General features: G+C 40.2%; 1 protein-coding gene across 1 annotated transcript in view; it reads left to right on the forward strand.

Annotated features, from left to right (window-relative positions):
* ADGRA3 (adhesion G protein-coupled receptor A3) overlaps positions 1–24875 on the forward strand; it is a 115981-nt gene that overhangs the window by 30204 nt on the left and 60902 nt on the right. The window contains exons 3-7 of the mRNA XM_084902312.1: positions 5984–6055; positions 12606–12677; positions 14725–14796; positions 17923–18083; positions 21406–21619. Coding sequence (XP_084758438.1) covers positions 5984–6055; positions 12606–12677; positions 14725–14796; positions 17923–18083; positions 21406–21619 — 591 coding nt within the window. The remainder of the gene's footprint in view (positions 1–5983; positions 6056–12605; positions 12678–14724; positions 14797–17922; positions 18084–21405; positions 21620–24875) is intronic.

The following is a 24875-nucleotide window of genomic DNA, read 5'->3' on the forward strand; positions in this document are numbered from 1 at the left end:
TAAATGTAACTTGGAAAGGTATATAAAGTATATTGATTAGTTGTACACCTGTAACTAATATAATGTGAACTGTAATTGAAAAATAAATTTTAAATAATTAACAACTAGTTAGACCAGTGGTTGGCAAACTCATTAGTCAACAGCCAAATATCAATAGTCCAATGATTGAAATTTCTTTTGAGAGCCATTTTTTTAAAGCTTAAACTTCTTCTAATGCCCCTTCTTCAAAATTAACTTGCCCAGGCCTTGGTATTTTGTGGAAGAGCTACACTCAAGGGGCCAAAGAGCCACATGTGGCTCGAGAGCTGAGGTTTGCCCACCACTGAGTTAGACCAAAGGCCAGCGAACTTTCTGTAAAGGACTAGATAGTGAATGTTTTAGGCTTTGTGGGCCATATGATCTTTGTCACGGTGGCTCGATTCTGCCATTGTAGTGGGAGAGCAGCAGTAGATAACAAATGACTGAATCTATGTGGAGGTGACTCTATTTACAAAACAGGCCATGGACCACAGGTTGCTGGCCACTGGCTTTTAAAGTGTTGATGCTGTTTTGAAGTTCAGTCATGACAGGAATGTGTCATAAAAGAAACAAGCTGACAAAGTTCATGGTTACAAAGCCCAGAAGGGAAGCCCAGACTTTAAACACACACACACACACACACACACACACACACACACACACACGGTGGGAAACGTTTGGATAAACGCTCATGTATTTACCCAGATATCTCTGAATGTGATCATTGTGTTTGGCTTAGCAATTAAGTCTAGTTTTGCTTGTGAGATCAGATGTGTGACAGGTAGCACTCGTTATTTAGCCTTGATGTGTTTTACACAATGGATGTTTCATTTGCTTGCTTTCCAAATGCTGTTCTAGGATCATGCTTCAAATTCCCATGTCACCCACACACTTAGGATAACCATGCACAGTGCTTCAGGGAGCCACACAGGTTGGGACGTCTTTGCTGCTGAAAATCAGTCTTTCCTCATTTTCTTAGCTCTCTCTGAGGTGCTTCACTTTCTCTACTTCAAGGTGACCTTTCCTTGACCATTTCACCTACTGGCTTCTTCCACAAGGGAAACTCCCTCAGGCCTTTATTGCTTCCATCACTGAGGTCTTATTTAAGCATTGCGCCTCTATGGTGTTTGACCCTGTCTCCAAATACAGCCACATTTTTAAGGGATTAGGGGTTAGGACTTCCACATAAGAATTGGGGTGGCGGGCACAATTCAGCCTTTAAAGTTCAGATTGTGTTGTTGAAGGGTGAACTGTATATTGTTACTGAAAGAATTCTCTAAAGTGTATACTTCTTATACATTTTCCCTCCCTTTTTTGGGGGGGGAAATATATATATATATATATATATATATATATATATATATATATATATATATATTTTTAAGATTGCTTATAATTGAGAACTCTGATTTATCCATTCATCCCTTCCTCTTTCCTTCCATCTTCCCTCTTCATTTTATAATATCACTAGAGGCTCAGTGCATGAATTCGTGCACCAGTGGGTTCCCTAGGCCTGGCCTGCGGGGATCAGTGGACCTCCATGCCACTGCAGCCTGGCCTTACCCACCAGCTCATCAGGCTACAGCTCCCTGTCCACATCAGTCCCACACAGCATGAAGTGGCAGGCGGCCTGGGAGGATCTCGAGCCTGGGCACTATGCTGGCCAGGCATCAGCCCAGCTTCTGGCACCTCTCTGTCAGCTGAGCAGTGTTTCTGCTGTGGGAGTGCACTGACCACCAGAGGGCAGCTCCTGCATTGAATGTCTGCTCCCTGGTAGTCAGTGTGCTTCATAGCTACTGGCCGGTCATTTGCTCATCTGGTTGTCCGGTTGCTTAGGCTTTTATATGTATAGATCATTTTTGTGTTGTGTTATATATGGGTCAGAATTTAGTGACATTCTCTTATTCTCTAATTACTTACACTAGAATAGAATTACATATTGGTCAATGAACATATCCTTCTCTCCCTCACGCCCCTTAAGTGATGGGTCTAGGCCAACAAAGCATCTTTCTAGTAATTGACAGAGCCAGTCTTAGCCAATAAAAGATGAGGGATCGTTAGCTTTGAAGTTTCAGAGAAAGATCTCCCAGTTCCGAAGAAAAGAACAAAATCTCCATTCCTTTTCACAACTTTTTTCTTGGAAGTGATTTTTGGACCTGAGATATGATTTCATGATCAAAGTTTAGCCTGGAGGTAAACTTGACTTTCTGAGCATGGGGATCTGAGAGATAGATGGCACCAACTAAGGTTGCCTAACTTCTCAGTTTCCTGTAATAACTAGGGAATTATTATTTTTTTATTGTGGAAGCTGTTTCAAGTAGAGGTTTCTGATAATTGTACTTAAAATGTGTTTTTTTCTTATATACTCTGTAGCCTTGCCTAAAGGAGCTAGCTCTTTTCCTAACAACTATTTAAATATTTTTATAATTTTGTTTAAGCAACTTTTGTGCATCTTTTTGCATTTCTGTTTTAATGACCCAACCCATTCAGATTCAGCTGCACATCTTAACATTAGACTTGTGGTCACTAGGGAAGCTGTGGGTTGGAGAAGGGAATGGTAAATGAGAGACTCTGACTACAAATATCCTTTGGCAATGCCTGATTAATATGGCTATCATTAAATGCTATATAACATGTCAAGCATTTCTTTATTATTAAATAAAAAGTGTATCTTTAAATCATATTATACTACTTAGTTATTCATGATAGGTATCTTCTAGAAACACATGCAGTACATCATGGACCACAAATTTATGTAGTGCATTAGCTAACTCATTCCCTGTTGATCCTTTTTAAAATCAGAGACGTGAAGTGTGTTTTAAAAAAATGTAACAGACATTATATTTCTATTTGCTGAAATTTTTAACTTATGCAGTATAAATCAAGCACATTCTGGCTGAATTTTCTCCAAAAATCTTCTTTGAGGTATAGGGTTGGGATCGGGTATGAAGGGGGAGGTAGAAAGTCATACATTGGGCCTGATGATGAATTCTACTTCCTGGGACTAAAAAGTGGGGGACAGAAACTAATATTTATTATGAAAATTTTCAAACATACAGAAACATTGAAAGAATAATATAGTAATCTCCCATATCACCAGTTTACTTACCCAGATTAAATCATCATTAACAATCTGCGGTATTATTTTTTTTTTTTGCCTTGGAATTTGCTTACATTCACACATTTGCTAAATTATTCGGTCAGGTGCAGGCATCACTACCTTCCACCTTTATGGAGGTATAAGTGTGCGAAGTGGACTTACCTTATGAATGGCATTCAGTAGTCTTTACATTGTCTGGCTTGATGAATATTCTAATGATTTAGTGGCTAACCATAATTTATTGAGAAGATTTTTATGGTGGAATTTAGGTAAATGCAATTCTGTCTCTGAGCCAGGATTTCATCCATTTATCATCCGTCTCAGTCTGTTCTGGCTTCTATAACAACACCAGAAATTGGGTAGCTTGTAAAGACAAACGCTTATTTCTCACGCTTCTGGAGGCTGGGAGGTCTAGGATCAAGACACCGGCTATTGGTGTCTAGTGAGGTTCCACATCCAACTGGCCATCTTTTTGCCGAAAACTCACATGATGGAAGGGAGAGAGGGAGCTGTCTGGGGCCTCCTTTGTAAGGTCATTAATCACGTTCATTAGGTCTGTGTCCTCATGACCTAGTTACCCTGTCATCCTCCCACCCCCCCACTCCTATTTCCATCACCTTGCGAGTTAGGTTTTTAATATGTGATTTTGGGGTAGGAGGACAAACGTTTAGACCATAGCACTGTTCATCCACCCTCTACATAAGGAGTCTCAGTCTCTCTCTCACAGAACAGACAAGTGAGAGAAACATGACTCTTTCTAGAAACATCTAGAAATATGACTAGCATATTTGAAGAGTGAGGGACTGAGCAAGTGAGTGTTAAAGGAAGGTGTTGAAGCAGATTAGGAAATGAGAGTTGGAGGAGGAAGATGGCAAGGTCAGGGCCATGGGTAGCCTTAAGTTACCTAGAAGAGTCTGAACTTTCTTCTGAGGGATTGTGGCACTTTTGGAGGATTTATATGGCACAGAGACAGGATCAGATTCATGTTTGTAAAGATGTCAATGGAGCCAGGCCAGTGTCGCTCAGGGTTGAGCATAGTCCCATGAACCAAGAGTTTACTGGTTTGATTCCCTGTCAGGGCAAATTCCCAGGTTGCAGACTCAATCCCTAGTAGCAGGAGGCAGCTGATTCCCTATCTCTCTCTCATGATGTTTCTATCTCTGTTTCCCATCCTCTCTCTCTAAAAAAACAAAAGATCAATTTAAAGAAAAAAGATGTAAATGGAGAACTGATAAGAGAAGCAAGGACACAAGTGGGAACTGTGATATATAACCTGGGCTAAAGTGATGACCATGAGGGTGCTGGACGATGGCACATACTATAGTTTTTCCATCCTATATAATAAAGTGGTAATATGCAAATTGACCCTCACATCCTTGCACAAGATGGCCACTCTCATGTTATCAAAGATGGCTGCCACAAGATGGCTGGCAGGGAAGGGTAGTGTGGGCAATCAAGCCAGCAGCAGAAGGCAGTTGGGGGCAATCAGGCCAGCAGAGGAGCAGTTAGTCATCCATCAGGCTGGCAGGAGAGTGGTTAAGGGGTGATTAAACTGGCAGGCAGAAGTGATTAGGGGCAATCAGGCAGGCTGGCAGACAAGCTATTAGGAGCCAGCAGTCCTGGATTGTAAGAGGGATGTCCCAGATTGAAGAAGGTGCAGGCTGGGCTTAAGGACACCCCTCCTCCTTCCTTCCTCTCCCCCCCCCCACCCCCATGAATTTCATGCACTCTAGTTTTTATAAAATATTTTAAACATATAAAGAAATTGAAAGCACAGTATCTCTAGTACCATGATTCAATTATGGCCAGCTTTTGGAATGCTTACTTTATCTGTCTCCCCCTTGCTCTAGGTATACAGTTGCTCAGTTTCTTTAGTAAATCTTCTCTGTGTCAGAGAGAAAGATATGTTTACAGCTTGATGTCTGGCTTGGCCACATATTAACACCACAACCTTGGCCAGATGTCATCTTGCTGCACATGAATTTCCTCGTTTGAAACAAGGGTGATACCTTTGGGATTGATTGTGAGATCTTAAAGGGATGATAAGAGACAGATATTAACTCACTGATTTTAGTGATTTGTGTAACTGAGCCCAGAGCGAAAGCTGGACTTCAGGCTTGGCTATATCCAGGGACTCAGAATTTACTCTCTTTTCTTGTCTGTTGGCTTTATCTCTCAATGATAGCAAGAGGGTCACTGACAGTTTTAGACTTACATCTTGACCTCTGGTCAAACTGATGGACATGGCTACTCCTTGACCTCTGTCTGTCTCCTCGCCTCAGGTTCTAGGGTTAGTTAGACCAAGGTCTGGTAATCAAGCCAATGACTATGGCCAGAGTATTTGAAAAATAAGGACAGGGGTTGATCAGGTTCCACAGGGGTGGTGTTGGGAATTCCAGGCACTGTCTAGAGTGTACCATATACTATGGGAAAGTAAAGAAGGGAAGGGAGAAGACTGCAGAAACAAAAACTCTGCTTAGCACAGTGACTTAACATTATGTAATTGATAGCCATTGTAGCAGTTATCATGGTCAAATTCTGGAAACTTTTATAGTTACAATCTTTTCTAGGACTGTAGCTTAATGATACCTTTGAATTTGAATGACATCAGGACACATGTATCTTTTTGAACATAAACCGTTATTCTTCTATTGACCACACGAATGGCTTTAGAGCCAGATTTCTCGAACTTGAATTCTGGCTCTGGCCCTCTACTGGGGTGATCTTAGCTTAATCGTTTGGGCTTCAGTTTCCTCCCATTGTTATTGTCATTGTTGTTTTCTGCATGGTAGTTAAGTGCAATGTGCCACAATAATTGTCACAGTTTTCGTATGTAAATAACTTGCTTTATTTTATTTTTCACAGGGACCTCCGAAATAATCTTATTAGTAGTATAGATCCTGGTGCCTTTTGGGGACTGTCATCGCTAAAAAGACTGTAAGTGTTTGATTTGCTTGCTTATGAGTTTGAACTGTTTCTCGTTTAAGTAACCATTCATCGACTTTAAGCTTTCACCCGATAAAAGATGGGTGTTTAACAATTTTGATAAATTCACCTGGCCAGATCCATGATAGAAAGCAGAGAGTTTTACTATAAGTAGCTTAGAAGGGATTAGTTTGTGTAGCTATTTGATTTGCTTGCCAGTTGTGTCCCTCATATGTTAATAAAATCATCACTGTATTTGGCTTTGTCTGTTACCATTCATCTGCAGCTAACTTCCAAGTTCTGAGTGCATTCATATTGCATCTGTTGTAAATGCTCTATCAGTTGAGGTGCTTTTCTATTAATTATTTAAGGTCTTGCCATTTTCATGTATACTTTATGTATTATTATTATTTTAAAACTTAGGACTAGCTTTTAGTCTGCAGCTGAAAACTCCTCTCCCCGTCCTCCCCTTATGCTGTTCCACAATTGTTGAGAAGTATCCCTGCATTCAAGCCAAGTAGTACTGTCTGTCCATCATCCTTTATTCCTTCCAAAGGCATTTATTGTGTGCTGGCTGCTGGCCATACTCTGGCTTCTCTGGGATAGCTCGCAGACTCTTGGGGGGGGCAAATAGGTAGATAATGAAAATACATCCTGCAGATGTGCTGTATCAGATAGCACAGTAATAATATTCAGGGAAAGGAGGGACCACCCTGAGGGAATGGCCTGCCACAGGAACATCCTACATTTAGCTTTGGGCTTGCTCTTTGTATGGAAGAATACCTGAAGAGTGGGCATTAGGATGATACCATGTCTCTTGGGACAGTAGTTTAGCTCTTTGGCCTTGGTCTGAAGTGGAAGGGGGAAGAAGAATATTGGGAGGTTAGGCTGGTCAAGGCAGGACTAGGCTTTGGTAGGCTTTGATGATTTCTTGACATGTGAAAAAAAAATTACAAATCCATTGTTTAGATGAGGGGGGGAGGGGTTTAGCATAACTTTATGAATATGAAATTGACATGATCAGATTTGTGTTTTGTGTTTCAGAATATCTTTTTTTTTTATTATTATTATTATTGACTATATTGGGGCCTTGGTTTGCAAAACCATACCGTTTTTCAAGTGTACAACTCAACAAAACATCATCTGCACACTGCATCTTGTGCCCACTGACCCAAGCAAATTCTTATCCCCATCTCTACTTCCACCTTTGCCCACCTCTTTCTACCCTGATGGCAGTAAGGAGAAACCACTGAAGTGCAGAGAATCAGAGACAAAAGATAAAGTGGAGAGAGGCCAACTCCATGTGTCCCTTCTTTTTTATAGTCACTCTTTCAGCCCCTGTCTATCTCTGTCTCTATCTGTCTCTCTTTTGGTTCCATCATACTTTCTTATTGTTTAAGTTTTTTTGAAAGTTCAAGGTGCCTGAGTATTACTCATGTTTTGTTTTCCATAATATCTGTATGTTAACACCGATTATGCTTGATCTTGTTTTAATCATGGCATGACTCACTTAAATGTTGACACTGGCCTTCCATCTTAATACTTTGGACATCTTGTGTCTCTTATTCTGTCATTCAAAACCAGCTCCTTCCTAGTCAGATCATTTTTAGTCAGATCCAGTTGTAAGAGTTGGCCATGCTAATTTTCAGGTTTTTTTTTTTAAGTTACATTTGCAAATAAAATTATCTTTCACCCAAAATTTATTCTCTTTAGGTCTCCTCTCAGTTCCCTTCTTGGACAGTATTGGAAGATTAAGAGCAGTAGGAGTTAAAGGATTCTCTTGGTCTTGTGAAATTTAAAATATCAGGCTGACTCTGCAGAGGGAATTTATTGCCTTAGCCTTTGGTGCAGGTGGGGGCAGGTTCATGGTGTCCGTCTGGCTCTGTGTGCACTGGGGGAAGACACTCTGGGGATGGGGGTGTGTGGGGAGGAGACTGGTTTTCTTCTTCCCCATTCACACTGCTCTTCACTGTTTCCCAATAAAGGCCCTTTAATGGAAAAACTCAGAAAAACTGGCCTGCCTGGGGTAGGTCAGTAGGGCATGGAGACGGGAACTCCAGCAAGGGAATATAGGAATTGGAGGGTGGGAAGCACCAGGTAGGCATCAGAGTTGCAGTTGGTCAGTAGCGTTTAGAACCAGCAATACCAACAGGCTTAGCAGCATAAAGCAGTAAGGCAGAGACCAGTATCAGTTCAGTTGCACAACAGACTCATTGAGTGCCAGGGAGCACAACAGGGAGCCAGGCTACAGAGATACAAGGTAGCTGGGGAACCCCTGGAGGCTTTGCAGGGGGGTGGAATCATACACACAAACCAACAGCCTAGAAATGGACTTGGAATCTGCTTACCAAGGGGGGAGCCATGGCCAGAGTCTAGCTGGTCCATGAAAAGGGTGCAGACTGGGCTGAGGGAGACCCCCTAACCCCAGTGCATGAATTTTGTGCACTGGGCCTCTAGTATAAATATATTTTTATTGATTTCAGAGAGGAAGGGAAAGGGAGAGATAGAAACATCAATGAGAGAGCACCATTGATCGGCCGCCTCCTGCACGCCCCCATTGGGGATTGAGCCCAAAACCAGGGGGTGTGCCCTGACAATCGAACCGTGACCTCTTGGTTCATAGGTTAATTATCAACCACTGAGCCCCCCAGGCTGGACCATCTTTGTTTTAACTGTCCCTCCCAGTGATCCTGACACTGAAATGTGAGAAATTCTAGAATATTTGAATCATTGCTCTCCAACTTCTTTATCCAAGAGGAGGGGTGTCATACTGCCAGGCAAGATCACCTATGTTTATCTTCCATTATTGACACGCTATAGTCACAGCTTTTTTTGGAAGGAAGCTTATTTTTTTTAAAGGAAGATTAATCCTAAAAATATCCCTCATGTAGAGATGGAGGTTTAAGGAAACTGGACTGTTAATAAAATGCAATTTCATTAGGCTGTTTGAAGTACACTGCAAAAATATCTCAGGTTCTCCATTGAGTTTTTTATCCTTCAGTAAATAATTTCTCAATTACCACCTTCCAAAATAAATATATAAATTTCTTGTTCCATAGCATTGAGTTTCATGACTAATATTGTGCAGGCATTGCCTTAGCATTTTTCATTGCATTACCCATTAAGTAGTCTCTTGTGTTCTTGCTGAGGAAGGTAATTGCCGTTTGTAATGTTCTTCCTATTAGAAAATATATTTTTAATTTCACACAACTGACTTGTAATTGAATGTACAGTGTACAACTTGCAAGCTGAGAGAGTCTTAGATATAAACTCGGTGAAATATAAAGATACTCTGCAGTAGAGACTGTTCATAGTTGCTTATAGATATGTGCACTTTTTTTTTAGGGACCTTAAATCATTCATTTCAATTGTGCATCTCACTTGACAGGCACACGATCAGTGTTTTTGGAGGTGTACCATGCCCTTGCCTTTATCTTGTAGATACTTTGAATTGGGAATATTAAGTGGCTTTCTGCAGAATAAACTACCAGAAGTAGGTAAAACCTAGCCCCACCCAGTGTCCCTTTTCTCTTTATCAACAAATTCAAGCCAATTCTCAATCTAAATGAACGCCTATTATCAGTACCTAAATACCATTTTAAATAGATATAGCTGTAATGAAATTGTCTCCCAAAGAATCGATGGTAATTGCACCATTTAAAGCTCAGAATTGAGACAAGAGAATAAATAGAGCCCAGAAATGCTTGTTTAAGCAACAACTCACAAGATGATGCCTCATTTTCTTAAACAGTGAAAACCTAAGAATAAAAGGAAAATCAGCTAGAACTTTTTTTTTAAAGCCCTACAAGATTAAACACTTAGCTTTAATAGTCTGAGGAGCTGGAGATTAGCAGGCATGGATAAAGATTTGTATTGCTTAAGATTCTTTTATCAAAAGTTGACAATTAAAAAGGGGAGACATTACAGAACCCAGGATTACCCAAGTTACGGAATATCTAAATGAAAAACTTAGCGAGTAGGTTTCAGTGCTGTGGCCTTAATCATTTCTCATCAGATTGGTAACTTTTCATTCCATTAGCAAGTATACAATTTAAAGTCCAACCATTTTAGTTTAGAAGTGGGGAGTACAAGTCGCTTCTCTAAAAGAAGGGTAGCCCAGCTGGCATGGCTCAGTGGTGGAGTGTCGACCTATGAACCAGGATATCAGGGTTCGATTCCCAGTCAGGCACATGCCCAGGTTGTAGGCTCAATCTTCAGTAAGGGGGCATGCAGGAGGCAGCCAGTGATTCTCTCTCATCATTGATGTTTCTATCTTTCTCTCTATCTCCCTTCCTCTCTGAAATCAATAAAAATGCATTTCTTAAAAAAGAAGGTGGAAATTCTCCACTATCGGGAATAAAATGGGCATTAAAGAAAATGGGATAAAAATAGTTTTGAAAGTTTGGTTTAGAAAATGTGTTCTCATTCTTTTATCAAAATTTAAAGGAGTGAATTGATCCAAATCTAACAACTGATAAGAGTAAAGATTCGTTGTTTTGAGGTTTTCTTGCAATATAACTTATGCCCCCTGGTAAATGATGAAAATCACGCCATCTTTTTTGAAGGTTATAGAAATTGTCAGTTAGGTCCCAATTAAAATGTAATCTCCAGATTAAGATGTAAAGTTGTGCTCCTTATCCTTGGTGTGAAGAAAAATAGTAAAGAAATAATAAAATACAGTGGAAGCCCAAAAGTAGGTTTACAGTTGTGGGTACTCAGAATTTATTCTTGTTTTATTATTTTTTGTACTAGAATTTATTCTTATATTATTATTTATTTGTACTAGAGACCCGGTGCATAAAAATTCATGCACTGGAGGGGGGTTCTCTCAGCCCAGCCTGCCCCTTCTCACAGTCCGGGAGCCCTCAGGGGCAGGAGGCGACCCGGTGATCAGGAGAAGGCACAACACCCCATCACACTTCTGCTGCTGCCACTGCTGGCAGTGCAAGCCTTGGATTGCCCTAGTTACCTGAGCCTCAGGCGGCCCTGGGCAGCTGGACAGCCACCATCTAAGGCTTGCCTGTGCCTCGGGCTGGCCCTGGGCAGCAGGGGACCCAGGGGACTGGGGGACTCCAGAGGCAGGCTCCTGGAGCCTTGCCATGTACCTGTTGCTCCCACAGGGCTAAGGGGTCTGGGCATTGCCCTCTTGTGACTATGGATGCCACCATCTTTGAGGGTGTGGCAGTCAATTAGCATATTCCCTCCTTATTGGCCTTGGGTGCTGCCATATTTAAGGGTGGGGCAGCCAATTAGCATATTCCCTCATTGGCTGTGGGCACCACCATTTTTGAGGGTGGGGCAGCAAATTAGCATACTCCCTCCTTATTGGCTGTGGGCGACACCATATTTAATAAGAGCAGGGTAGCCAATTAGCATATTCTCTCTTTATTGGCTGTAGGTGCAGCCATCTTTGAGGGCAGGGCAGTTAATTAGCATATTCCCTCCTTTTTGGCTGTGGTGCTGCCATCTTTGAGGGAAAGCTATAAGTTAGCATATTCCCTCTTTATTAGATAGTATTATACCTATTGCCACCACTGTATTCACTAAACTTTTTACATAAATGTAAAGGAAAAGGGTTTATGGATTAAGAAGAGAAAATATTGAGAAAGTAACATTTGATGGAAACATTTGCTAAGATTTTGGAGTGATGGAAAAAAAATAATCGAGCCATTATATAGATACTGTTAAAGGATATCTAGGTAATGGCCCAATTATTTTTTATGGATCCTAAATGGTAGATCTCTGAAGTAAAAGTTCACCCAGTTCTGTTTTTTTCACTTTGAAAACTGAAAAGTATTTAAGGAATGTAGTTAGAAAGCATCAAGCTTCAGATGTTTTTGAGAAGATAAAAGTTCTTCTTTTGCATTTATTTTGATAATTTGCCCTCTTTTAAAAAAAAAGTATATATATATGTGTGTGTGTGTGTGTGTGTGTGTGTGTGTGTGTGTGTGTTTATTGATTTTTTTAGAGAGGGGAAGGGAGAGGAAAGAGAGAGAAATATTAATCAGCTGCCTCCTGCACACCCCCTACAGGGGGATCAAGCCCAAAACCCCACCATGTGCCCTGACCAGGAATTGAACTTGTGACTTCTTATAAGGACATGGGATGACACTCAACCGATTGAACCACTCAGGGCAGGGCACTGATTTGCTCGCTTATCCATTGTGTTGGATGTTGGTTGAGATGCGATGGGACTCTGTTCCCTCCCTTTTCCCAGCATAATTAACTGTGTAGGTCAGCTAGGGACTTGTGTCACAGACAGTAGGGTAAATTCTCATGAGTACACTCCAGTTGTATCTTGGGCCATTTTACAGGAGTCAGTGTGAGACATGAAGAGCGTTGTAAGGAAGCAGAGTTAGTGTGCACGTGTCACAAGTAAGCGAGAGCAAGGATTGTTGCCTCTCCCGTGCCCTAGTATCTCCCTTGAGGTCGGTAAGTATCTCAGAGATGCTGAAAGGCAAGGTTTTGTCTGATACCTGCCTGCTGGTTTTTGAATATGAAATGTATGAAACCTTCCTTAACTAAGAGAACTGATTGAAGAAATCCCCTCCTTTCTCCTTAGGGATCTGACAAATAATCGGATAGGATGTCTGAATGCAGACATATTTCGAGGACTCACCAATCTGGTTAGATTGTAAGTACATCTTTCTTCCCTATTAAGATATAAGAAAGCATTTGAATCCGTATCCAAGTATTTATAAATACCTGTGCCATGTTTAACATTCAAAAAGTAACTGTACAGTAAACACAGAAGTAGGTAGGGGATAAGGAGCATGGAATTGAGTCATGGAGGTACTTTATAATACCACCAGAACATAATATCATGTTACTACACATGCAGGGACACACACACACACACACACACACACACACACACACACACGGTGTATTGTATGTTCCAGGGAACATGTTAGCATGGAGAAAGATGATTGAAAGCTTTGATATTATGGGGAATATTTTTGGAAGAGGTAAAACTTCAGTTTCTGACCCAAAGGTTGGAGAGATTTGGATTTTTAGAAAGGAAAAGAAACTGAGCAAATGATGGTTGAAGTGGAAATAAGAGTGAGGTCAATTTGTTAAGGCGAGTGTTATTAGGAGTGAAATGACCATTTGAATCGCACCTGTGACCTGCAGAATTACCATTTGGTATCTACTCTTATAGGTTCAAAAGGAAAAGGCATCTCTTATTGTTCTTTTTTATTTGCTTGCTTTTTTTTCGGTTCCCATGCAATTCTGTGAGGATCAGAATCATTTTATCCAACTTTTTATTTATTTTTATTTTTTAAATATATTTTATTGAATTTTTATAGGGAGGAAGGGAGAGGGATAGAGAATTAGAAACATTGGTGAGAGAGAAACATCAATCAGTTGCCTCCTGCACACCCCTTACTGGGGATGTGCCCACAACCAAGGTACATGCCCTTGACTGGAATCGAACCTGGGACATTTCAGTCTGCAGGCCAATGCTCTATCCATTGAGCCAAACCAGTTAGGGCTTATCCAGCTTTTTATATGCAGAGACATTTATAAAACCCCATCCAGTGAGGTTCTGATTGAAGTTCTTATATATTCTTTGGCCAAGGATTGGCATTTGTGGAATAATAAGTCAGCAGGAACTCATTGCTGCGCATGTATGGGAACAGCTGATCTCTCGCAGATCAATTCTCTTTTCTCTCCCCACCAGGGAATCCACGTGCCCCGTCATCACCTTCTCCCCATTTGACACATTCACCCCAGACTCTGAAGGCCTCCTGGGAGGTCCGAGGACTTCTTCCCTGAGAACTCTAGGTCTAAATTGTATCTGTTGTGGATACCAGGACAGACACAGAACAGATTGCGTGGTAGGCAGGTCATGCTGCCATTCTCCCAGAGTCCTCAGTCCCTTTGAGTGTCAGAAACCTGCACGTGGGCGCCACATCCTGAGCACCTACTATATACCTCAGCACGTTACTCGCTGCTAGAGGTATCCCAATAAATAAAACACACTGATCCCCTCCCCTGTTGGGGTTTGTAATCCAACATGGAAGAATTATTTCCATCAAATAATGGGTGTAACATACTATACTCAGATAGTAGCATGGGGTGTTTGGGTTTTAATCCATATAAAATGCTGCAAGGGTGAAGACATTCATGAAAGTCATCGATACAAGAAAAAGCAAAAGAAAAGGTCAACACGGAATCTTTCATTTTAAACGCTGGACTCTTCCCACTTTGCTGATGTTTTTACTCAGTTACTGTGTGTTGTTGATCATTCCGGCCATACTTTTTCTTTTGTTTTTTTTGTGTTTTTTTTGTGTGTGTTTTTTTATTTAGAATTTTTGCTTTCTTAAACGATACAGAGTGAACACCGGAGGAATAATTCTAGTTGCAATGACAGCATGACCAAAGATCTGGTTTAGTGAAGTAATCTCCAGGCTCACCTGATATTTGATAGGAAAATCCTTATCTAGCAGAAATAATGTTTAAATACTTGACTGCTTTGTAGGAGGTTAAGAGCAATTTTCCCTTATAGCCCTGGAGAAATATTTGCTAATTGTTCCCTCTTTATAAGGTCTGAAACAACTTTTATACATACTTTGTAATATTTCATGCATATAGGACACTTTAAGAAATATGAAATAGTATACAAAGATATCTTTTTTAGTATTTTTAAAATGAAATTATTTCCTTTTTTTCCCCAGAAACCTTTCCGGTAATTTGTTTTCTTCATTATCTCAAGGGACTTTTGATTATCTTGGCTCATTACGATCTTTGTAAGTAAGAATGTTTTCTTCTCTCTCTCTCTCTCTCCCTCTCTCTCTCTCTCTTTATATACACACACACACACACACACACACACACACACACACACACACACACATATACACATATACATATGTAAATATATCTTAGGTTTGAAAATTGAAAACAGTTATATGGTTTAAGAGAGTTCATGAGAAAATGTGATATTTGCAGAAATTAGAATCTTTTTTGAGAGCTGTATTCACATTGAAAAACATACTGTAAACCTTAATATAATATACTTCAGATGGGGGTAACCATTTTCTCTTTAGAATATTATGTGTGAAATGTGTATTACAAGGTAATACATTGGCAATTCTTTCTCTTTGACTTTGCTTTCAAATTAGAAAACATTTTGTTCTTTGACTAATTAAATCCCCTAAGTGCGAAGTATTCCTCTCTCAGAAGGATTTGTGCTTCAGAATCTTTTGTACTTTAGAGACTTAATTTGATCCTATAACCTCTTAACCTACAGAATTCACTTCGTATTACATTTCTAGGAGTGTTTATGTAGAATATCTATCTGCTTTATGAAGTCAATATAAGATCGTATTTACATAGTTCTCTGTATCTTTAGAATTGATTGAGTTTCCCCCAAAAAAAGTGTTTTAACTGCGAAATAATACAAATACTACTTTTGAAAGTAACTGTATTTCAAGATAAATCAGTAATATGTTTTAAACATTCAGTTATACTAACTTCTGTCAGAATTACAGTTAAGTGTAATATTTTTCAAGTTTTTATTATGGGTAGCTCATGAGATTGATTCTCTTTTTTCAACGCTCCATCATCTTCCCTACCCAGCACCTCTGTTCTATATATGCCAACTTCTAGTATATATGCTGAATTCTTTTCTTTTTCTCCCTCCCTTCTTCTCTCTTCCCTTTTTTCCTTTTTTAATCCTCACTCGAGGATGTTTTTCCATTGATTTTTAGAGAGAGAGTGGAAGAGAGAGGGAAAGACAGAGAGAAACATCAATGTGAGAGACATGCATTCGTATCGATTGGTTGCCTCCTGCATGATCCCTGACCAGGGAGGAGCCTGCAACCAAGGTATGTGCCCTTAACCAGAATCAAAAACTGGGAGGAACCCTTCAGTCCCCAGGCCTATGCTCTGTCCACTGAGCCAAACCGGGTATGGCTCCTCTCTTCCCTTATTTCCTTTCCCCACCTCTTCCCTTCCCTTCTCCTCGCCTTTGCTTGTCTACAGCCATCATTGAAACCTCATGTAGTCCCTTCACTGGGATGCAGCTAGCAGGTAAGCCCTCCCTCTGGCCCCACCTCCCATGGCGGTCATAGGTGGGTCCTCCTCGGGTCACATTAGATCAGACTCCATCGGATGTCTTCTCACCCAGAGAAATCTGCTTTTTAAGGAAAACATCTCCTTTGGGCATCGTGAGTGATGTTCCAGTCAATCATTCCTGTGACATTTAGGAAATAAGAAAGACTGCAAAGAATAATCTGGCTCCTGAGACCCTGGGTAGCAGGAATGTGGGAAGTCTTTTCATCCCCAAATTGGGTTAAATTACCAGTGTTTTCACTTGGACCTTTCAGAAAGTGACGAGAGGCTGGCGCTTAGGAATTAGAAACCAGTCCAGTCATTCTTCGGGTACTTCTTTAAAATTACTTTCTCTTTGCTTTTGTTGTCCCACCTCCCCCCCTCTTTTTTATTGCCAGCCCTGAGATGCAGCCTGTGCCAGCTCACAGTCTGTGTTGGAAGCACAAGTGGTTATATTTGCTCTTTGCACGGTGTCGTTTTATTTGTACAGACCACATGGCACACTCCCTTAGTTATATTTACATTGTGTTCCCTGTTACATAATGCCCTCTAGGTTAGCAGGGGACAACTTTTATTAGCTGGACTTAGTGAGACTCATGGCTCATGGATATCTAGTGCTTTGTATAAAAGTACTCAAGAAACTATTGCACTAATGTACCAGCTATATATGTCCTCTCTTGGTTTCTTACATCCAAATGCCAAATTACAACACTTTCTTGCCACAGATGAAGATGATTCTTGCCTGGCTGGCGAGGCTCAGTGGTTAAATGTCAACCAGTGTACCTGCAGGTCACGGTTTGATTCAAGGTCAGGGCACATACCCAGGTTGCAGGCTCCATCGCCAGGGGGTTGTGCAGGAGGCAGCCAATCAATGATTCTCTCCCATCATTGATGTTTTTTATCTCTTTCCCACTCCCTTCTCTGAAATCAATAAAAATGTATTTTTTAAAAAAATATATAATTTTCTGTTTTCTTTCATATCAAGTATGACTTCATATCTTTTTGATGGGTTTGAGTCTGAATCCCTCACGTTTGTAAGTGATTACGGTATCCCTTGGCACATAGCCGAAAGTGTCAGAAACAGACCCCATCCTTGGAGGTGTTTACTCTCCGGCCCTATGAGTATGACCATGTGAAACAATCATATATTGCTTTATGTTGCCTAAATTAACACGACAGTTGGCAGGCATTTAGCCAAGAACGTGGAGGTAATGGCTGGGAAAAATGGAGCAGCTTCAAGAGGCAATATTAGAGCTACATGTTTTAAGATGAATTGGGCCGAAGCCAATTTTGCTCGGTGGATAGAGCATTGGCCTGCGGACTGAAAGGTCCCAGGTTCGATTCTGGTCAAGAGCATGTACCTTGGTTGTGGGCACTTCCCCAGTAGGGGGTGTGCAAGAGGCAGCTGATCAATGTTTCTAACTCTCTATCCCTCTCTCCTCCTCTCTGTAAAAAATCAATAAAATATATATTTTTTTAAAAATAGAAAAAATAAAATAAAAAAAGATGAATTGGTAAGCCTTTAGTAGGCAAAAATGATGGGGCTTTGGTATTCCAAAACCCTGAGTTTATGGAGCTTATTGCATAGGTGAGGGCTGATGCATAGATTTTGTTCAAGTAGCAATTTGGGTTGAAAGCAGTGTGAGTCCCCAAACCCTCTGCACGCCATATCCCTGGAGGGGAGACCATCTCCAGTGGGTGGCAGAAGTCATGGGCGCGGTGAAGGTGGACACACCGCCCAGAGCCCAAGCCAACATCAGACCAAAGTTCTGTTTCCTTTCAGTCACCGTAATCTCTAATCTGTATTGTGGTTGCCACAGAGAATTTCAGACCGAGTATCTTCTATGTGATTGTAATATCCTGTGGATGCATCGCTGGGTGAAGGAGAGGAACATCACCGTGCGGGACACGCGGTGCGTGTACCCCAAGTCCCTGCAGGCCCAGCCGGTCACGGGCGTGAAGCAGGAGCTGCTGACATGTGGTAAGCGGGGAAGGGAACACAGAGCAATTACTGTAACTTACCTGCCACCATGTTTTCCTTGACAGACTGTGAAATTCCCTTTATGTGTTGATGGAACTGAATGCCACCATTAATCTTCATGGGTTCAGTAGTATTTCGTTGATGCCAACAATTAAGTCAGCTCGGTTGGTATTTAAGGTTCTTAGGCTCTGAACAGCTTTATGAAAACCAATTTTATTTTATTATTTATTTATTTTATTATTTATTTATTTATTTTTAAATATATTTTATTGATTTTTTCTACAAAGAAGAAGAGAGAGGGTTAGAGAGCTAGAAACATCGATGAGAGAGAATCATCGATCAGCTGCCTCCTGCACACCCCCCACTGGAGATATGCCCACAACCAAGGTACATGCCCCCTACCAGAATCAGGCCGACACTTTATCCACTGAGCCAAACCGGTTTCGGCTGAAAACCAATTTTAAAGGGTAGCACAGAACTTCAGATTTTCTGTCAATTGACAAATTAGGGATTTGTGGATAGTAATAAAATCTCAGGATGTAATCATTATTTGTTGGTGGGGGCGTGAATTGATACAGCCTTTTTAAGTATAGTTTGGCAAATCGCATCAGTGTTCTTAAGTAGTTGATACATTTTCATCTAGTAATTCTGTATGTAAAGGTTTATTCCTAAGAAATGTGTGTTAAATGAAAAAACAAAAACACACATCAAACAAAAAACAGTCCTTAAGATGATAGGAGGAGATTTTGACTTAGTCTTTGTGTTTGGAAACAATCCTATCACTTTTTTTTTTTTTTCATTTTCTCTTTATTATCATTTTTATTGTTTCACAGATGAAATGAAATGTGCTCTTTGGAAAAGCATTAAGATTTAATGAAAATAAATAATATATATGTATGTCAAATCATCATGATGTACAGTTGAAATATTTTATAACTTTATTTGTTAATTATACCTCAATAAAGAAAAAAAAAACCCGAAAAGAATCAAAAGAACAAAACCCATGGTACATTTTTATCACTCCCAGAGATGCGTTGGTGTATTATCTTCTGCACCTTTTTCCTAGGCTTTGACCAAAATAGCATATTTTCATACTGTTGTAACCTTTTTTAACCTGAAATCATATAAACTTATTTCCTCATCATATAAAATAGACACATACAAATCCATTATATAAAAGTAGCTATAACTTGACAACTTCCTTATTACTGCATATTTAGTTTGTTAATAATTTCTCACTCCATAAACAGCACAAGGATTAATTTCCTCCCATACATTTTTGCATACATGCAATTTTTCTTTTGGGTAGACTACTAAAAGTAGAATTGTTGTGTCAGACAATGGACCAAGTATTTTAAAGGCTTTTAATGAGCCCATGATTTTTGCATACATTTTTTTCATATATAATTAAAAGTTCTCCCTTTTGTTTTTCTGAATGAAAGGAAATATATCAGCTCTTAAAATGTGATTATAATATGTGGAATCTTAAAAGATTTTCCCTCCTTTCTCTTTAAATGTTCTAAATTTTCTGCAATGAGTATGCATTACTTTTATAACCAGAAACCAATGGTTTAATCAAAGATAATTCAGTCTCCAGAAAGTATTTTTAAATTGTATCTATATCAGCATTTTTTTTTAATCACCATTTCCCTTCTCCAGATTTAAGTATCATTTTACAGTTTGTTCTTTTATTTATTATTAGAGGCCCAGTGCACTGATCCCTCGGCCTGGCCCCCAACATCCCCCAAGGGGTCCTGGATTTGAGAGGGCGGTTCTTGGGTGATGCACCCCAGAATCGGACTCCCTCCTTTCTGGTTCCAGGTGTGTCACCTGAGGACCTGAGGACCGCAGCTGCTAAGTCACTGCAGCTCGGCAGTGCGCGTCATAGCTTCATAGCTACAGGCTGTTTGGCAGGTTGCTTAGGCTTTTTTTTTTTTTTTTTTTTTTTTTTTTAATATATTTTATTGATTTTGTACAGAAAGGAAGGGAGAGAGATAGAGAGTTAGAAACATCGATGAGAGAGAGTCATCAATCAGCTGCCTCTTGCACACCCCCTACTGGGGATATGCCCGCAACCAAGGTACATGCCCTTGACCGGAATCGAACCCAGGACCCTTCAGTCCCCAAGCCGACGCTCTGTCCATTGAGTCAAACTGGTCTCGGCTAGGCTTTTATATATATAGATTATTTATTTACTTACTTATTTATTTAATTACTAGAGGCCCAGTGCACGAAATTCGTGCGGGGTGTGTGTGTGTCCCTCAGCCCAGCCTGCACCCTCTCCAATCTGGGATTGCTGGCTCCCAACTGCTTGTCTGCCTGCCTTCCTGATTGTCCCTAACCACTTCTGCCTACCAGCCTGATTGATGCCTAACTGCTCCCCTGCCAGCCTGTTTGCCCCTAACTGCCCTGCCCTGCAGACCTGGTCATCCCTAATTGCCCTCCCCTGCAGGCCTGATCCCCCTCCCCGCCCCCCCAACTGCCCTCCTTTGCAGGCCTAGGTCCCCGCCAACTTCCATTCCCTGAAGGCCCGGTTGCACCCAACTTCCCTCCTCTGCTGGCCTGGTTACCCCTAACTGCCCTCCCCTTAAGCTTGATCGCCTCCCACAACTGCCCTCCCTTGCAGGCCTGGTCCCTCCCAACTGCCCTCCCCTGCTGGCCATCTTGTGGTGACCATCTTGTGTCCACATGGGGGCAGCCATCTTTGACCACATGGGGGCAGCCATCTTGTGTGTTGGAGTGATGGTCAATTTGCATATTACTCTTTTATTAGATAGGATTTCTGTTAATCCTCACCCGAGGATATTTTTCATTGATTTTTAGAGAGAGTGAAGGGAGGAGGGGGGAGAGACAGAGAAAAACATGGATGTGAGAGTGGCACATTGCCGCCTGCAAACACCCCGACCAGGGTCAGGGAATATACTGCCACCTACGTACGTATCCTTGACTAGAATCGAACCCAGGACCCTTCAATCTGAGGCCCAACACTCTATCCACTGAGCCAACCCGACTAGGGCTCCAATTTGTTCTTTTAAACCTGCTTCTGTGGTCATCCCGTAGTGATGTGATACCACCAAAAGGAACCACTCTAAATGTCAGAACTGATTACAAAATGGTTTCATTTTAATTTTGCCAAATTTGTTTTCATCTGGGACCCACTTATCTCAGGAGCAGCCTTGCTTCTGCTAGTATTAAAGTGTCATTATTGAGGCATGTTTGGTTTTCCATTCTTAAAGTTTTAATTAGAATTTCCATACCTTTTCTTTCTGGAGCCTGCATATAGCATTGTATTTGTTTACTGAGTTTGTTTTACTCTCTCTAGATCCTCCCCTTGAGTTACCCTCTTTCTACATGACTCCATCTCACCGTCAAGTCGTGTTTGAAGGGGACAGCCTTCCCTTCCAGTGTATGGCTTCCTATATCGACCAGGACATGCAAGTGTTATGGTATCAGGATGGGCGGATCGTTGAAACTGATGAATCGCAAGGTATCTTTGTTGAGAAGAATATGATTCACAACTGCTCATTGATTGCAAGGTAAACTTTTTTAAAGTCAGAAACTGTTTCTGTGAATTTGATTTATTGTTTGAGAATTGTAATGTTTAGTTGGAGTTTGAATCAATATTTCATCTTCTTGCATTTAAAAATGCAGACATCTATTTTCCTGATTGTTACTCATCTTCTAAAATTAAATAGCTATCTTTCCATCCAGTTTTATTTTTTTGGGGTAGGGGGTAGTGGGTATAAGATAAAAGAGAAACACTGTTGAAAAATTAGAAACATTTTGTTTAAAGTTTTAGGAGGAATGCTGTAAACTTTAAGTGTCAAGCTTAATTTTTATCCAATTCCCGCTGCTAAGCTCAGTGTTTCACTTTTAGGAATCACCTGATTTTCACTGTTTTATGATGCTACATTTTAAGATACTTCCTTTCTCTACCCTACTGGTATAAAATAATATATCACCTGTCCTATTAACCCCATGGCTGGTGTGAGCACCAAAATACTTAATTCAAATGAACTTTTTAAAGTGTAAAAAGCAGAGTAGACATATATATGATATTATTGCTCACCATATATTTTGCTTGAGTAAAATCTTTATCTGTAGACATTGGATTCTCTCTCTCTCTCTTTGACTCTTTCTTTCCTTCCTATCAATTTCTTAGTAGGAATTTAAGAATTTTGCTTGAATTTTAAAGAGTAAATCTGCAGTTTCCAAACTCTGCTGGGTCACCCGAGGGTAGTATAACAACAGACCCACAGAAGTGACATGAAAACATTATATCAGAAACTGAAGGTTCTCTTAGTTGAAATTCATGTCTTGGAATTGTGGGTTAGACTATCGTATTTTATAATTTGGTTCTCCACTGAGATTTCCTATCTGATTATTAAAAGCATATTTTCATTTATGTCTTTTAACATATTTCTAGCAGATACTTTTAAATCCTTGCCAGGCATTTTTAACATTTGGGTCATCTTGGGATCATCACTGACTAGTTTTCTTTTGACTATGGCTTATATTTTTCTATTTAAAAATAAATATTATTTATATATCTAGTAATGTTGGATTATTTTCTGGACATTGCAAATGATTCACTGTAGAGAAGTCACTCACATATAACCTCTGGGCTAAGTCTGGCCTGCTGGGTATGTGATCTAAGAATAATTTTAAATGGTTATAGTTTTAATTGTTAAATAAGTGCATATATAACATCCTCAGTTTTGATTCTTGGCCTTTGAAGAAAAAGTTTGACCCCTGACTCTGGATTTTGTTCTGTTCATGTGAAGGGAGCTGATTTTTTTGTTTCCTCATGCAGTTAGCTTGGCTGAATTCAAACTCCTTTCTGTGCTGGGCAGCAGCTGATTCCTGCATGCATCAGCCCTATCTGTGTGTAGTAGGTGTGGGGTCAGTTAGAGATCTGGGTAGATTTTATATGCAGACATTAGGGCTTATGGCCAGGCTCCTCTCTACCTCCATCATGTGATTTCTCAACACGTCAGACTGTGAATTTCTATTTGAGAAGGGCCTGTCCTTGGACAGAAGCCATTGAAAACAATTTTTATGATTACTCCCTAGGGCCAATCCCTTCTTCCTAGTGTGGGCTCCTCTCTGGTTTCCGCTTGCGTTGTATCAGTCAGTGTATTCAGAGAGTTGTCCTTTTGTTGTTTGTCGAGAACTTGTAACTAAACTGCAGGGAGGATGGTCTGGTAGGAGCTGTCTTTCGCAGAAGCAGAGTTCCTTTGTTAGAAGCAGTAGGTTAGTCCCAGTGAGAAGACTGGCTGCCACGTAGTTTTCACATTTCATACATGTATACATATGTTCAAAGGCATCAGTTGTGCATTTTAAGCAATGATTATATGAATGGACCAAAATTGGTGTATGATACAACGGTAGAGTTTTAAAAATACTTTTCTAAAGAAAAGAACTTTGATAAATGTGGAACCCTTAATCTCCATGACTATAAAGTAACTAGATTAATATGACCAATTTATTTTTACAAATCATATCTTAATTGAAATTCTTTCTGGAAATACAGAAATATGCTAAGGATAGCAACCTTGCCTAATTTTTTTGTTGGCAGGGATACTTGGCTAAAGTGAAAATCTTTCATATGAAGACCGAGAACCCCTTTACCCATGGTTAGCTCAGATGAATAGGAGTTGTAGGAAAATAAAATATGGTTATTGATTTGGTCCCTGAAACACCTGTTCATTCTTCATTGGTCACCTCATGTTATTGATCCTTGATGGGTAAGACTGAGAATTTCTAGTTTTCCTCAAAGATGAAATTGAAGCTGCCTTTTTTTTTCTTTCTTTTTTTCCTTACATTCCAAGTGTGCTGCCTTGAGGATGCCTGAAAACTTTATTCTAGTAATTGGCTTTAGACATTGAAGTTACAGCTAAAAGTTACCTTAAGAAATACTTACAAAGTATATTAATACTATAGCTCCCAGCATGGGTGTAAGGTACTCAGGACACCATATGTGTTTATAGAGGTGCCTTGGATAGGTTTCTGAGGAAGAATAGCAATACTCGACCTTTGTCACACACCACGCAGTTACAAGCTCTAGGCAGTTATGGTGTCACCATTAAGGCAAGCTGAGTTCCTTTTGCTAGTGTCAGACTTTGGGATGTGGGGTTTTTGTTGATTACTTGGCTACAAGGCAAGTACCAAGTGAAAAATTATTGTGGAACAACAAATAAGTTTATCGTTCTCTGATCTGTATCTGATGTTTAATGTGTAATGCCCAACAGGTACACACAGGCCCTTAGATATAGTTGTTATTTAAGAATTAAAAGTTTCTTCCAAATTGATGTGAAGTATTTTTCCAAGTGGCTACAACATTGTTAGGACTTAGATGCTCAGCTTGGAGATTTAACTTGGTAACTGGAACCTTTGCCATGAGAAAGTTATCTAGTCGGTGAAAGGGCTGTGAACCAACAAGGTTTGGGGACCTATTGGATCCCAGAATGATTTTCATTGCCGATTTTTTTATACACTTCTTCCTAGTTCAGTAGAATCGCATGAATAGAAAGTTTGATGAATTTTCCGGCTACTTAACTTGAATGCCAGACTCATTTGTGTCCCTTTATCTGGGAATCTATTAATTACAGTATATTGATTTATTTACTGACAGTAAAGAGGATCAACGTTGTCTTTGATTCAGAATAACAGTGCCTCAAAGTCTTCATTAGAACGTTTGTTGTTGTATAGCCATTGATGACTTAGGAGGCTGAGAACATGTGTGTTAAACTCCAGGTCATAATTTTGTAAGTTACTTCAATGATCCTTTAT

Source organism: Pipistrellus hanaki (genome assembly GCF_964339955.1).
Source record: "Pipistrellus hanaki genome assembly, chromosome: 1".
NCBI lineage: Eukaryota > Metazoa > Chordata > Mammalia > Chiroptera > Vespertilionidae > Pipistrellus > Pipistrellus hanaki.